General features: G+C 47.4%; 1 protein-coding gene across 1 annotated transcript; it reads right to left on the reverse strand.

Moving 5' to 3' along the window:
- Window positions 1-507: 507 nt before the first annotated feature.
- KCNV2 (potassium voltage-gated channel modifier subfamily V member 2) lies at window positions 508-13,506 on the reverse strand. The gene is made up of 2 exons (XM_025931689.2): window positions 11,913-13,506; window positions 508-1,390 (listed from the first exon to the last, which is right to left on the reverse strand). The coding sequence occupies exons 1-2, from the start codon at window positions 13,311-13,313 to the stop codon at window positions 1,109-1,111; spliced, it is 1,683 nt and encodes a 560-aa protein (XP_025787474.1). The 5' UTR covers window positions 13,314-13,506; the 3' UTR covers window positions 508-1,108.
- Window positions 13,507-16,283: the final 2,777 nt, after the last annotated feature.

A 16,283-nucleotide genomic window follows, 5' to 3' on the forward strand; every position in this document is an offset into this window, starting at 1 on the left:
ACGGACAGACACAGCGTGGAGGGTCACATTCACTTAATTCCCCTTTCAGTGCTCGGTCGAGGACAGTTGTCCAAAAGGCAGGGGTTTTACGAAATTGTTTTTGTATTTTCTGTAGAAAGGTAAGGGGGAGGAGGTCCTGAGGGGATGACACATGGGGAGAGCTACAGAGGGAGGGCCTTTAGCACATTTGAGTATGTTTCAAAGGGCAAGTCTGGGGCCTCCCATGATCAGTCTAGACCAGGGTTTCTCTGCTTTGGCTCTACTGACTTTTTGCATCAGATACTGCTTTGTTGTGGGGCTCTCTTGTGCACGTGGAACAGCATCCCCAAACCTCTACCTATGAGATGCCAGCAGCCACTCTCACACTCCCTCACAGTGGTGACAGTCAAAAGTGTGTCCAGACTTTGCCAAATGTCCTAGGGGCAAAAGGGACTTGGGGGTGACCAATGTCCCTGGGCTGAGAACCACCAGTCTAGAGAATATATTTAAGAACACTCACTCAAACAATTTAACAGCTACCATTTATTGAGCATTTATTATTTCCAACCCCCATGCTGATATTACAAGGTAGGTCTTACTACCTACATTTTACAGTTGATGAAACTGAGGCTCAGATATTTTGAGGCTCAGATATTTAAAGCTATGGCCCTAAACCCCACAGCCAGTAGTTCAGGGCTTGTGATTGAGGTTGGTCTAACTCCAAAGCTTACCTAGTTCATGGCTGCGACATTCTCTCTGACTAGAAAATTAAGGATTTTTTTTATTCAAGGAAACTCTTCTCACATCAACTCAAATCCAAAAATATTTATTGAGATACCATGAGAATTTGCAAGAGAAACCTAAGATGGTGCTCCTGTCTAGGAGTGTTGAGGACCGATGTCACTGGAGGGGGGTGGTCATGGCTCCTACACCACAGTGAAAGAAAAAAAATGACAGGGTCCCACTTGGGGCCAAAATGAACACACTTCTAGAGCCAGAACTCTGAACTGGATGCCTTTCGAGTATGACTGTTAAATGTGTCCATGCACTGCCAACTCTGGCATTATAAAGAAGGAGAATTGAAGCCTTGAGGTTCATAGGGTCTACCAGCCACGCATCCTAGGAAACATCAACTCTCTTGCCTTGGGGTGGGCTGTGGGTGGGTTCGAGCCAGACACGCTGCCATCTTCTTTTTGGCTCTCTGCAGGAACTCTACTTTTCCCCTTTCCCTTCTCATGGCAGTGTACTCATAGGCTTTGAGCTTACTGTAGTAATCGGAGAATTTGTTGTAGAGGATGGAAATTGGCATCCCATTGAGGATGATCCCAAATGCAATGCAGAGGAAGGCAAAAAACCTGCCCAGGATGGTCTCTGGGTACATGTCTCCATAGCCCACAGTGGAGATGCTCACCTGTGTAGGAAGGAAAGTGGGAGAGAATGGTTAGCACGGCGATGGAGGAGAAGACAGAGAACGGGGCAGGAAAATGTCCTCTGTCTCCCTGAAGGTACATGTGGGCCATGTAACAGCTCCTGCAGAGCCAGCTTTAGGAGGTACCAGTAGGTCTGCCTGTAGGACCTGAATCATGGAAAGAAGACCACCTGTGGAGCTGGAAGTCTTGGGCTTAAGTTCTGGCTAGTATAAATATTCTTATACACAATACAGAGGAGATCACAGCTGCTTTATAGGGTTGTAAAGAGCATGTAAGATACCTGTGTAAAGTTCCTGGTGTAGCATGGGCTCAATAAATGTTGGTCTCTGCCTCCCCTCAGAGGGGCCAACTTGGGGACTGGGGACCCTGGGTTTGCCTACGTGATAGGCAGTTTGGGAAGAGCTCAGGCTTAGAGCCTGTCAGACATGGGTCCAAGTCCTAACTTTGACCCTTCCCCACTGAGTACCCGTGGGTAAAACATTCAGTCTCTAAGCCTTGGTTTCTTCATCTAAAACAGGAGGATAGAGATGCCTGGATGGCTTGGTTGGTTGAGCGTCGGACTTCAGCTCAAGTCATGATCTTGTGGTTCCTGAGTTTGAGCCCTACATTGGGCTCGCTGCTACCAGTGTAGAGCCCGTATAGGATCCTCTGTATTTGTCTCTTTCTGCCTCTACCCTGCTTGTGCTCTCTCAAAAACTAATACTAAAAAAAATAAAATAAAATAGGATAATCCCTAACACTAAGGATTCTCCTGAAGACTAAAGAAGACGAATACAGAGCACTTAACACAGTGTCAGGCACACAAAAGGCATTCGACAACCTTCTCTGGAGACCATTACAATACTTCTCAGAGTTATTATGTCGTTCAAATGAGATATTATAGATGAAGGTGCTTTAATTGCAAATGTCTGGAGAAACACTCTCATTATTTTGCAAAAGGGCTTTTGTAAGACATCACAGACCAAAAATATGTTCACCCTGCATGAAATCTTTCCCATCACTCTTGCACACTGCTTTAAATTCCACTAATTAGAGATTTATTTAGGTTAACAAGCTTCTGTTTTAAAATGCAGATACCCGTGGGACTAGTTATCAGTCAGTGTAGCCAGAGAAAACCTGGGAAAATCTCTTGGGGCCTGTGTTTTAAGCCTCATGTACTGAGTCTCTTTCTGGTCCCCAGACTGATGGCTAAATTACTTTTAGGCAGGGCTGTTGAGTCCTTGCAAAAAAACTGTGCATTGCACAACTGCAGGGGGCACTGTTTGCTTCATCAATTTGTGGTGTTGCCATGATTTCCTAGCAGACGGTAGTAAGACATAGTCAGCCCATGGACCCATGCTGGCACAGTGTTTAGCTTAGAAATGTAAGCATTTTTGTTGTGATGATGTAAGGGTTGGCCTGAACTTAGGACAAGTGTGACTGATGAGTTAGAAGGGAATGAAGAAGTGGGCCAGCTGGGCAAATCTGGTGGCATTAATGAGAGCTACAGCATCCTCCAGACCATACAAAGTGAAAGCTTCACTTCCTCTCTGGGGTAGGTGATAGACAACCTTTCACTGCTCTATCTCCAGTGGGAGACCTGCTGAGGGTGGGCCTCCCCTTCCCATGGGGATGGAATGCAAGTAAGCATCTAAGAGAGGCAGGCTGGTGTGGGTTACCTTAAGGAAACAGAGATGGCATGAGGCTATGTGGCTCTGAATCCACCTCTCAGCGGAGTGTAGACCAATGGGCTGTGGAAACAGGCTCCTGCTTGACACCTGCCTAAGCGGGGGGGGGGGGACAAAGGGTGGAGGGCACTCTGGCTCCAGGAGAGAATCTCCTTTGTCAGCTTTGTGCAGCAAAGGGTGATGAGAGGCAGTGGTAGAGTGAGAGCGTGGGTGAATCTCGAAGTGTGTGTGAGTGCGTGTGTGCGTGTGTCTACACATGTGTGTCCTGTCACTGGCCATGCCCTAAGGAAAAGAATCTGAGTCAGGTCTCTGTCCAGATACATGAACTGAACCCTGGCTTTCATATGTCATTAACCTCAGCGCTCCTACCTCTGTAAGAATGTTGAGTCACTCAGTCTACTTGCCCTGGAGGAGGCTCACAGGGAGTCTGGGGGCAGGGCTGAGTGACACTAAGGGGTAGCTCAGGACAGGAAGCATCCGTGAAAGGTGAGAGCACAGGCTTTGAGGTGAACTGGTTCCTGAAGTGTGCAAGACAGGGGGCAAAGGGCTAGGAGCATACCGAGGGAGATAATTGAGACAAAGTGCCTATTTTTTTTTTTCATTTATATATTTTTAAAGTTTGAGAGCGTGTGTGAGCAGGGGAGGGGTAGAGAAAGAGGGTGAGAGAGAATCCTAAGCAGGCTGTGTGCTGTCAGTATGGAGCCCAAATGCAGGGCTCAAACTCATGAACCCTAAGATCAAGACCTGAGCCGAGATCGAGAGTTGGACGCCTGACTGAGCCACCCAGGCACCTATTTTAAACTTCTGATCAATCCCTACCCTGGCGTTCTTGCACTCCCAACCTCAGCTTCAGTTTTTTGTTTTGGCTGAACTTTGAGTGAAGAGTCAAAAGCAAAGAGAATTGGCTTAAGGAAGATTAAATATTTGATGTGAATATGGTAAAAATATTTTTGTGTATCTTGGATCTCTATGTTTAGAGAAAAGATCTCTTCTGCTAGGAGGCTCTGTATGACTGGTCCCGAAGAATTTGTTCAAAATGGATAGCGTATCTTTATATTGTCTGTTTTGTGGATACTTCAACTCAACCAGTGACCTGGTTTGTGCTCCTTGGCTCCAAGAGGAATGCAGAATTCCGTGGCTTTGGGGGACTTCTCTCCCTGTTCCTCAGACCAAACCTGTTTCTCCCTGAATGAATATTAAAAATTGAAGGCCCTAGACTGATACATATCATCTCACAGTGAGTTCTCACATTAGCATGAGTTGGGCTTGGAAATGTGACCAACATTCCTGCAATCCATCTGAGATTCCTGAAAACATTGGCTGGCTCAGCCCTCTGTAAACTGGAAACTTAGCAGTGGAAAGCTTACATATTTTCCCTAGCCTTTGGGTCCCAAAAGCCAGAACGTGACCTTCCCCCAGAAATGCCCCTATTAATCAGCAAATACTGGCCTCCTAAACACGACAAGGAAGACAAGCATCCAGTTTTTCTCTGAAACTTTAGAACAGCTACATGGGATTTTCTCCTCCAACAAGGAATGTTTGTTTCCTTCATAACGAAGGAGGCATAGATGAAATCTCGGCACCTGGTAATCCATCCATCTAGGAATTATGATCCCAGGAAACATAACTGATTTTTCAAAATAATGAGCACCCCTTTTAGCGTTCCCAGGCAATCTGAGGTAGTAAGGACTAATGGTTCCTGGCTAAAAATAGTACATACCTCAATGCTTGTTGTCCTTGAAAGGATTTAGTTCAAAGGCCATACGAAGCCTAACCATGCTGCTGTTGCCACAAATACCTTAGGAATTCCTCTTTGGATTATAATCTGCACAGAGGATTCAGTGGCATGACCTTGAAATAAGTGGTCTTAGCTACCTGGAGGGTTAACGCTAGGTGCCAATCTTAGACTCAGGGGTCTCGACTCTATTTTAAAATACCAAAGGTGAAGAGCTGGCACCATTACAAAGAAGTAAATGGACATGTCTCCGTCTCCGGAGATAATGCCTCCGTGGAATTCAAAGAATGTTTTGATGGGTGGAAGCATTGTTAGAATGAGGTCATGGGTGAGGAGAGGACCTTGGAGAGAACAGCCAGCCTCATCTGTCCACTGAGGTCCTGACATGTATGTCAATTGCACAGTAAGGAGGAAGTGTGCAAAAAGCTAAGGCAAATGTGGGATCTATGCATGTCCTGATAGAAAGGTACACAGTGATGCTGGCATTCTCCACATCTTCTGTTTACTCGCTACTTTTCCCTGCCCTCTACAACTCCATCGTGTCCCACTCAAGTCCTATTGGCCCTCAGGAGGATCCTAGGTCAAAGACCTTCTAAGGAGGGGGCCACCCCAGAGTCAGGAGTCTATAGGAGCAGAAGTCCTAAAAGTGCCTCACAGCCTTGGACCCAGTGACTATGGCCCCTCCTGTGCCATTTCTGAAGCAGCTACAATGCCGCCGCCTCCTTTTACTGCTGCCTGTGCCAGACGAGTACCCACCGTCTCTCAGTCCCAAGCGTGACACCCCTCTGTACTCTTTCCTGTAATCTTGCTGCTTGGGAGTCCACAAACTGCATTTCCCAGACTCCCTTGCTCCCTGTTTTCTGGTTGTGCTCTGCTAGTGAGAGGCTGTTGGCACATTAGAGGCGGATGAGGAGGTAAGGGTCTCCGCTCCTGCTTCTGGTTTTTGTCCTCATCCTTCAATGCAGCAGACAGATGTAGCTCATGCATTTTTTAGCACATGGGACACTAACCTCATGGTGTTGTCCTAGAAGTCCCTGCCACAGTGCCTCAGTGGCTCCTTCTCTGTACTTCCAGTTCCTTCTATTTGTCCCCCCTGTCCTAGGGCTGACAGCTAGTTGATGGAGTAACCACTTTTTGGGTTATCTTCGTTTGCCCGTGTTGCTCTTCCAGACTTGTAAATACCTGTGTATCTATAACCCTGTGACAAATTGCCTCTGTTTAAAATATCTACTTTTCTTGGTTTCTTGGTTTTCCTGATTGTAACTTGACTGATGCACCTTCCAAAGGGGTCTTCTTAAAAGCCAGCCATCACTCCATAAGGAAAAAAAAAAAAAAAGGAAATCTCAGTGACCTTGTAAGGGCCACCTATTTGCAAGGAAATGATAGTGTACTTTGGGAAAACAAAGATAGGAGCAAGGTCTCTGTGGCACCATTATCTGTTCCCTCAGCTAGACATACGTTTTCTTTTTGAAGAGTTTTTGTTAGCTTATGAAGGAGTGAGTTCATGACATGGTTTCCTGTTGGGTATCTCTAGCTTTAACTCCCTTTTGAAGCCCAGAAGGAAATGGCCTGTTGAACAGTCCAGTGCCCTCTTCTGCTTTAAAACATGGCCACATCGGAGGCCAATGACCGCTTCATCAGAGAGCTGACTGTTCTTGCTGAGTGTGCCATGCATCTCCCACACCCAGGCAGCCCAGAGAGCCCCCGATATGGCTGGAACTGCTCGAGGTGGGCATCCCTTTATCTGGAAATGCGGAAGCTCTCCCGGGAGAGAACAGTTGACCCCTACGTATGTGTTAGGGTTTCTCTTCTCTCCAGTAGAGAGGGAATCACTTCTGTTTTATTTTCCCCCCAAAGAATCTGCAAGCAAAGGTTATGGCTTCTACATGATAAAGACTATCAACTAGACAGATGTAGTAGCTTGTATTTCTTGTGGATTTGCTATGGGTTAGCATTTTACATATGTTTCTTATTACATGAGTGCTTACAAATAATTTTCATTTGACAGACGAGTGGGAGGGGACTATCTTGTATCGTAATGCATGAGCGTTTGCAGACATGAATGGCCATGAGGGATTTGTTTTGCAGCTGTAGAAGTATTCACAATCATGAAAACTATTGTATTCCTCTTAAAACCTTGAGTTGAATTACAGAGGAAGGTTGTAGGATCCTTGGCATAGAGAGAGGGAAGATTATGAACAGCAAGTCAGATTCTGGGGCTGTCTGAAAGTACTAAAAACACATGGATGAATGGCTTAGAGAATCTGTCTCCAGTGTGGTTGAATATACATGGAACACAGCACTGCATTCTGGAAGAAAATCTCAATTATGTTTTTCTTCATCTTTAAATCTTCCACGTGTGAGTGCATATTTTCCAATGTGTAATAATATATCTGAGCAGTAAAATCTTCCTACAGGAGAATGATCGTATTACTGACCTAATTTGTTTTTAATTACAGTATAGCTGATGCATAATGTTACATTACTTTCAGGTGAACACCACAGCGATTTGATAAGTCTATACGTTATGCCCTGCTCACCATCTGTCAGCATACAACCCAATTACAATACTACTGATGACAGTCCCTCCCTGTGCTGTGCCCTTCATCCTTGTCATTTAAGGATTCCGTAACTGGAAACCTGGGTCTCCTACTCCCTTTCACCCATTTTACCCCTTCCCCTACCACCCTGCCCTCTGGCAACCATTAGTTTGTTCTATTGATGGATCTGTTGCTGCTTTTTCAGTTTGTTCGTTCGTTTCAGTTTTTAGGATCCCACATATAAGTGAAATCAGGTGGCATTTGTGGTCTGCATCTGATTTATTTCCCTTAGCATATTGCCCTCTAAGTCCGTTGGTGTTGTTGCAAATGGCAAGATCTCATTGGTTTTTTTATGACTGAGTAATGTTCCCGTTGTGTGTGAGTGTGTATGCGTGTGTATGTAGACACACATAGCTTATTTATCCATTCATCTATTGATGGACACTGGTGCTGCTTCCGTAATTTGGCTATTGTAAATAATGCAGTGATGAACAAAGGTGTTCATAGATCTTCACAAATTAGTGTTTTTGGAGAACCTGGGGGTGCTTGGGAGCCTCAATTGGTTGAGCATCTGACTCTTGATTTTGGCTCAGGTCATGATCCCAGGGTTGTGGTATTGAGCCCCACATCAGGCTCTATGCTGAGCTTGGAGGCTGCTTAAGGTTTTCTCTCTCTCTCTCTCTCTTCTTCCCCTGCTTGCATGCAAGCATGCTATATCTCTCTAAAATTAAAAAAAAATAATGTTTATTTTTGAGAGAGAAAGGGTGGGGGAGAGGGTGAAAGAGGGAGGCACAGAATCTGAAGCACACTCCAGGCTCTGAGCTATCAGTACAGAGCCTGACACGGGGGTTCAAACCCACAAACTATGAGATCATGACCTGAGTCAAAGTTGGATGCTCAACTAACTGAGCACCCAGGCACCCCAGTGTTTTCATTTTTTTTGGATAGTGAATTTCCTGGGTTATACAGTATTCCTACATTTCATTAGTAACCTCCATACTGTTTTCCACAATGACTGTACCAATTTACGTTCCTACCAACAGTGCATGAGGCTTTTTTCTTCTCTTTGCCAACTCTTGTTATTTCTTGTCTTTTTGATTCTAGCCATTCTGAACAGGTGTGAGGTGATATCACATGGTGGTTTTCATTTGCATTTCCCTGATGATAAGTGATATTGAGCATTTTTTCACATGTCTGTTGGTCATCTGGATGTCTCCTTTGGAAAAATGTCCATTCAGTGGGCCTAATTCTTCATAGCTTCCTGTGTCTAAGCTCTTGGCCACAGAACTTACCAATGCTTCCCTACACTGGGTGGGCTAACCTGGTCTGCTCTTGGACTCTGAGTTTGGCTTTGTGACTGGCCTTGACCAGTGGGTTGAGCAAAGGACAGTGCTCACATGATTGAGTCTACATTCTCCCTCTTGCACAGGGCCATGACCATGAGTCCATGCCTGCTGGAGGATCGAGGAGATATGGTCTCCTCTCCTCTTTGATCTCAGCTGTCAGCCAGTTGATCATAAGACCTGTGAGTGACTGGCACCAGCCCAAATGAGAAAAACCTTCTAGTTGAATCCAGCCTAAATTGCTGACAGGCAAACTCCTAGCCAAATAGATGTCTGACGTTTGAGACCATTAAGTTTTGGGTAGTTTGTGATGCATCATTATTATAGCCATGAGTAACCTAATTTGTGCATCAATAAATAACCTAATTTGGGCATAGCTGGAATATACATTTATCATGGGCGTGTGCTGAAAAAATTTTAAATCATGAGATGGATGATCAATAAGAGGCTTGGAGACAACTGGATCAGAGCTATTTTAGGGATTCCATTTCTTACTCTCTTCTCTGTTGAGTCATGTCTATAGAGACGGGTTTCTTCTCATTGTTCAAATTTCAGCTGAATGTCATTCTTCTCCAGTGGGGCTTCTCTATCAAAGGTAGATTCTGCTGCGCATGCCCCCCCCCCCCCCCCCCCCCCCCCCCCCCCCCCCCCGCCAGGTCTCTCTCTATCCTATTATGCAAGACACATCAGTATCTGAAAGGATACATTCTCTTTCTCCTTTGGAATGTAAACTCCATGAGGGAAAGAAGTTCCTATTGTGTTAATGTTGTTCTGTCACTCAAGATCTCCAGTGTTTACATTACTAGTTGGTTCAGTGAATGAATAAGATGGATTTTGTGAATCTCACAAAGAATTCATCTACATGTTGTCTCTCTCTCTACTGGGCATTTACATCCAGAGGTTTTGTCTACGTAATTTTGACAGCGTTCTTTTCTCTTTGCTCTACGGAGAATAGGGGCCCTTGATACACAATATGGAATGCCACCAGAAGTATAGGGAAGCATCTGCTTGATCTGTATTGTCCGGGGCACAGAGCAGTCTTTAAATGTTCAAGGGGGATTGTTGTTAATGTTTTCATAGGTTACTGTGCAAACAAATGCATTAGTCATAAGGATTTTTACTAGTCTACCAAATTCTCAGAGAAGAAATGCACAAAGGCCATTGGGAAAATGTGCAAATTTTGGCCTGTGAAAACGGTGCCGGATGGAGATAATGGCCACAAATAAAACTCACATTGGCCAAAGCAATAATTGGTAAAATGTGTTACAGATAAAAACCAAATGATGATTCAATTTTTACTGTAAAACTAAGGGAAAACACTAATTTTAACTAACATAATTTGAGTTAACATAAAAGTGATAATTTGATGGGTTTGAGTGTCGTTGTACATTAAACAGATCAAGAAATTAGATGCAATCAATAGGCATGCACTTCGGGGAATTTTTTAGAAAGAGAAATCATAAGCAATTGAATTTTTATCAGTTTTTAGATTAATCTACAAAGTCCTAAAAAGTTTTGTGGGTTAAAGGTAAAGTATCAAAGCGTCCCCCAGGCCTCGCCTGTATATATGGGAGTCTTCTAAGATACTTGGATGGATGGAGACCTAGACTCTCAGACTTCGTAGCATATCATCAGCATGTGGATTTGCTCTTTCCTCTTCCTGCTTTTCTCAGCTCCAAAGTAAATGTCATTTGCTGGGGACCAATCATCTTCCATCAGCTCTATCTGTACACATGGTTTATCGACTATGGCAACGACCTTTTGTCACTTGGAATATCATCACAGGTGTGGCACTGGGCTAGCTCATGGGGAAGAGCCTCACGCCATCCCCGTTACAAAAGAAGCCCCCCAAATCCTGTTGGACATGTGAGTGCTCTGTTTTTCAGTGACAGAAGACTCTCACTGAGTTGTAGAGCTCAGTAGCCACTCCATTTTAGAGACCAGAAAACTGAGGATGGGGAGTAAGGGAGTGAGGTTTCATAATTACTTAGGGACACAGTTTATTACTAGCAGATCGGGGACTACGATCCAAATCTCCCATCTTGCTGAACTACAATACTAGCAGCCCTGGGCTGGTTCATCGCAGAAATCCGCCCCAGACTGTGGGTTCTACCATACCCAATATTAGAGCTGAAAATACCTAGTTCCTCATATGGAAAAACCTGGTGACATTTGCCTAATGTTTTTAAGGGCATTACAAACCACCTACTCTTAAAAATAAGGAAATCACACACCCAGTTCTTTCCTCTCTGTACAAATGTCAACTTGTCAATCAGCATTTCCAGTGACGTAGGGATTTTCTGCGGATTTAGCCTAGCACACCAGAAATACAGATACTTGAGTAAATGGCCTAAGAGACTACCAAAAGGCAAATACTAAAGAAAACAGCAAAAATAAAAGACTACTAATTAGGCCAGGCCTGGGGCAGATGTAACGGTTGAAAGGGAGAATGCTGGGTGCAGGAAAGGAAAGGATTTATTGTGGGAGGGGCGTGGGTTTCAGTCCTCACTCTGCTACGTTCAGCTGTACGTCTACACCCAAACCCTCTCAGTTCCTCTAGCTGTAGAGCGGGGCAAGAATGCTAGGTCCTAACGGAACTTGAGTGCTACTGGAGCAAATTTCAGTTGTTAGATGCTTCCTTCCACATTCTGATTGGGCCCAAACCAGGGGGATTTCAGTTAGTTAGGGTGGATGCTGGCCGGCTGGGTCTCCCCTTTCCCTGGCATACACGTACAGTTTGCTTTTTGCTTCAAGTCTGAAGCCACTTCCAACATGTCCTCTAAAACAAACAAACAACCCAGCGATCGTAGCCACTTGACAGGGTTGCAATACCGAAATAAGATAAACTTTGCAAACCGCTTAGGACCACAGGTGTTTGGTAAGTGGCGAGTAACAAGAATGACGATGACGAATGGTCCCCCTTAGGGGGGCAACAAGGAAACCTTCGTAAAATCAGCCTGTCCAGGGACTCCAGATGAAACCTAGATTTGGAGGTGCCCGGGGCAAAAGTCAAATTCCGTGACTTACTGAAAGACTGTGCCTTTCCAACTCCGCGACAGCCACCTCCGGTTTTCGTTAGTTGGAGGCGGCGAAGGCACGGATGGGGGTGGGGAGGGGAGCAGCGGCCCTTAAGCAAGGCAGGGGACAGGTCAGGGCACCAGGCTGAAGGCAGGCAGGCGGCTGATGACCCGGGAGGGGGGCGGGGGCCCGCTACTCACCGCGGCCCACCACCAGGCGTGCGGGATGCTGGTGAAGTTGGTGTTGGGCACATCGTGCTCCACGGAGTAGACGGCCGCCGAGAAGGTGAAGATGCCCATGGTGATGAAAAGCATGAGGCAGCCCACCTGCTGGTAGCACTGGCGCAGCGTGAAGCCGAAGGCGCGCAGGCCCGTGGAGTGGCGGGCCAGCTTGAGGATGCGCAGGACGCGCATCAGGCGCATGACGCGCAGCACCTGGCCCACCTTGCCCACGCGGCCCACCGTCTCCAGCTCGTGCTCCCGCGGCGCGCCCTTGCTGCGCGCCTGGTCCTCGCCCGTGAGGCACTCGAGCAGCAGCTGCAGGTAGAGCGGCAGGATGGCCACCAGGTCCACCAGGTTGAGGGCGCTGCGCGCGAAGCGCCGCAGGTCGGGCGTGGAGGCGAGGCGCAGCAGGAACTCGAGCGTGAAGAAGGCGATGCACAGCATCTCCACGTGCTCCAGGATGGGCCGCGGGTCGCCGCCGCCCGCGCCCTGCGCCGCCCGGTGCTGCATCTCCTCCACCGTGTTGAGCGCCAGCGCCACGACGGACACGAGCACGAAGAGGCTGGAGGCCACCCCGATGGCCTTGGCGGCCACGGACGAGAAGGGCTTCTCCAGGAGGTTCCAGAGGCGGCGGCGCTGCGGCCCGTAGAAGCGCATGTCGCGGAAGAGCTCCTCGGCCTCCTCGGCCTGCGCCTGCGCGCGCAGCTCGCGCTGGATCTTGAGCTGGTCGCTGAGCTCGTCGCGCCGCTCCTCGAAGCAGATGCGGCAGCAGCGCGGCGTGTACTTGAGCCGCACGCCCCAGTAGCCCAGCTCCTCCAGGAAGCAGCGCGGGCACAGCTCGTCGCGCACCAGCAGCACGCCCGACGCGTAGAAGTTGTAGACGAGCTGGAAGACGGCCGGGTCGCGGTCGAAGAAGTACTCGTCCGTCTGCTCCTCGTAGTCGTCGCACAGGCCCAGCTGGCGGCTGCGGCTGGTGGACGTGGCCAGGCGGCCCAGGCGCGTCTTGGGGTAGCAGGCCAGCTCGCAGCAGTCCAGCCGGTAGCTCTGGCCGCCCACGTTCACGTTCAGGGTGGACGACGCGGCGGCAGGGGCGGCGCGGCTGTCGGGCTGCGCGCCGGGGGCGGCCTCTGGCCGCCCGTCCTCCTCGCCTGGGTCGTCCTTCAGCTCGTCCTCCTCCCCCCCATCGTCGTCCTCCTCGATGTAGTAGTTATAGTTGCCCTCGGTCCACGGCGGGATGCTGGCCAGGGAGCCGGAGCGGGCCCCCACCGAGCAGACGCTCCTGCGGTGCTGGCTGCTCCCGGCCTGGGGCGCGTCCCCGCTCTCTGTAGTATTCCAGGGCCTGTAGCCCCACGACCGCCGCCTCTCGCTCTGCTTCAGCATGGCTGTGGCAGGTGCACCCGCTGCTCTGGCTGGGGACTGCCACCCGGAGGACGGATCCTAACCCCTGCTCTGTCTGAGAGGGGCCTGCACCAGACGACCGAGGTGCCCAGCCCAGCCCAGCCCTGGGGGAACTCACCAGACGCAGGCAGATGGCTGATGACTGCTGCTCTAATCTTGCTGATAGGGAAGCAGCAAGTGTTAGGAGGGATTTAGAGCCTCTTAGCCACTTTCCTCCCCCCCTCCCTGCCCTGCCTGACGTAGGGGTTGACTACGTGGTCTTAAATCTGTAGATAATCAGAAGGCGGCAGAGGTTATTGCTAATAAAAATGTCGCCAATCCTCAGGCCCGCCCTCAGGAAGTGCTCAGCGAGTTTGGACCCCGGGGGAATCCGTGAATTAGCTGTAGTTGCATGGATGGCTGTGTTTTGGTCTAACTGATGGAATTGGAGCCCCTGTGATCAAGGAAAGAGACGGCAGCAGAATGCTCAAAGCGAGTTGGTCACAAGTCTGTCTTCTACTCCGTGTAGCCCCTTGTTTAGATCACCTAAGACCTCGAATGTTTCCCAGGCTCTTTCTGTCACACGATCACAGTCGTGTTTCCCAATGGATTCCGCCTAGCAGCCTTGCCCTACTGGATTTCCGTTGGCCTGTTTCTCTGTCTCTTTCCCTTCCTTCTCTTGAATGGTAAGAACGTATTTCCAGAAAGAATCCAGGACTGGTGGGTACATGTTCTTGCAGCCCTGCTTAGCTGCTGTGTTAGGCCATATGTAAAGGTGGCCAGACTTTATTCCAAGGAAAAGGTCTTGATGGTTTTCCCAAACCTCAGTTAAAAATTTTTTTTAGGTTTCTTTCCAGGGATCAAGTAACGTGCTAAAGGCTGGGGATGGAAACCCGATGGAGACAGAGTTGCTCACGGTTTTGTAGGTGATGGAAACAGGCGAGCCCAGCTAAAGAGTGGGTGGCAGAGAAAAGGAAGAGACTGGTTTTGAGCAGGGAATTTGTTTTTAAATTCAATTTATGTTGACTAGCTCATGGTTATGGTTAAAAAAAAATGCAAAAGGCACAGGGTACCTGGGAGGCTTAGTCAGTTGAGCATCTCTTGATCTCAGCTTGGTTGTTGATCTCAGGGTTCTGAGTTCAAGCTCCCTGGGGGACTCCACACTGGGCATGAAGTGTACCTAAAAAAAAAAAAAAATTCAAAAGATACAAAGGTGCATTACAGTGGACAGTTTCTCTTTCCCAAACCAAATTTTCAATGTCTACATGTGCCACTGAAGAAGCAACCACTGTTACTCATCCAGAATACTTTTTGGTTGTTCTTTCAGAACTATTCTAAACAAATACAAGCAAAATCCTATCTCCATCTGTCATCTGAAAATCTATTATCAACACAAATCATAGTACTCTCTACATGTTGCTTTTTCCAATTAACCATGTGTCTTAGAAGTGTTTTTATGTGTGAACATAGATGTCTGCCTAATTTTGAAAATAGTCTGACAGTGATAAACATTCAGATGGTTTTATATATTTGCTCTTAGGAACAATGGAGCAGCAAATAACCCTGTCATGGGCGTTACTTTATATGTGTTTACGATGTGTAGGAAGGATCACAAAGAAATCTGATCAGACGGGGGGCAGAACAAATTGGACAGATACCTTGGGGAAAGATTGAAAATGACATCATCTTACACATACATGGAACGATCAGGGTTATTTAAAATAATGTTCTGTCCAATAGGAATGTGTGGGCCTTATCTGGAATTTCTGATTCAAACAAAAAGCTTAAAACATTTTTGAGACCACTGGAAATTTGATTTGATGATATTTAGGAATCGTTAGAATGCTTTATGCGGGCGCACCTGGGTGGCTCAGTCAGTTGAGCCTCTGACTTCGGCTGAGGTCATGATCTTACTGCTGGTAAGTTCGAGCCTTGCATTAGGCTCCCTGCTGGCAGCTCAGAGCCTGGAGCCTGCTTCAGATTCTGTATCTCCCTCTGTGTCTGTCCCTCCCCTGGTGGTGCTCTGTCTCAAAAATAAATAAACATTAAAAAAGAGTAAGGAATGCTTTTATGATAATGGTCTTGTCATGTAGAAGCGAAAGGCTGTGTATCTTTTTTTTTTTTTTTTCAACGTTTATTTATTTTTGGGACAGAGAGAGACAGAGCATGAACGGGGGAGGGGCAGAGAGAGAGGGAGACACAGAATCAGAAACAGGCTCCAGGCTCTGAGCCATCAGCCCAGAGCCCAACGCGGGGCTCGAACTCACGGACCGCGAGATCGTGACCTGGCTGAAGTCGGACACTTAACCGACTGTGCCACCCAGGCGCCCCAAGGCTGTGTATCTTTTATACAAACATACTGAGGTATGTATGGATGGAGTGATTAGATACCTGAGATTCGCTTCAAGATAATACAGGAGAGAGAAAGTGGGTGGGCATTGTGTTGAGTCGGGGCGCTTGCGTGGTTTAGTCGGTTAAGTGTCCAACTCTTGATTTCAGTTCTGGTCATGATCTCACGGGTTAGTGAGTTCGAGCCCCACATGGGGCTTTGCACTGACAGCAGAGAGCCTGCTTGGGATTCTCTCTCCCCCCCCCCCCCGCCCCTCCCCTACATGTGTATGTGCTCGCTCGCACTCTCTCTCTCAGAACTTAACAAAAAACTGGCTGTGAGTCAGTAACTGCTGAGTGATGGGAATATAGAGCTTTGTTATACTGCTCTCCTTTTGTATGTGTTTGAATTTCTTCCTAATCAGGTTTTAAAAAGACACATAAAGGATACATTGTTAGAGGTGGAATTGGCAGGTCCAAGACCCCACGTTTGCAATTCTGATCGATGATGCCAATGTCCCTGCTAACAATATTACTAATTTAAAACTCATCATCACACTTCTTCAGCTCTGCCCATTTTATAGGTGAAAAATGACATGTGGGATCATTTTTTTAAATTTGTAAATGTTTGTTTATTTTTGAGAT

This window comes from Puma concolor, chromosome D4 (assembly GCF_028749965.1).
Source record: "Puma concolor isolate L17-30 chromosome D4, mPumCon1.1.hap2, whole genome shotgun sequence".
NCBI lineage: Eukaryota > Metazoa > Chordata > Mammalia > Carnivora > Felidae > Puma > Puma concolor.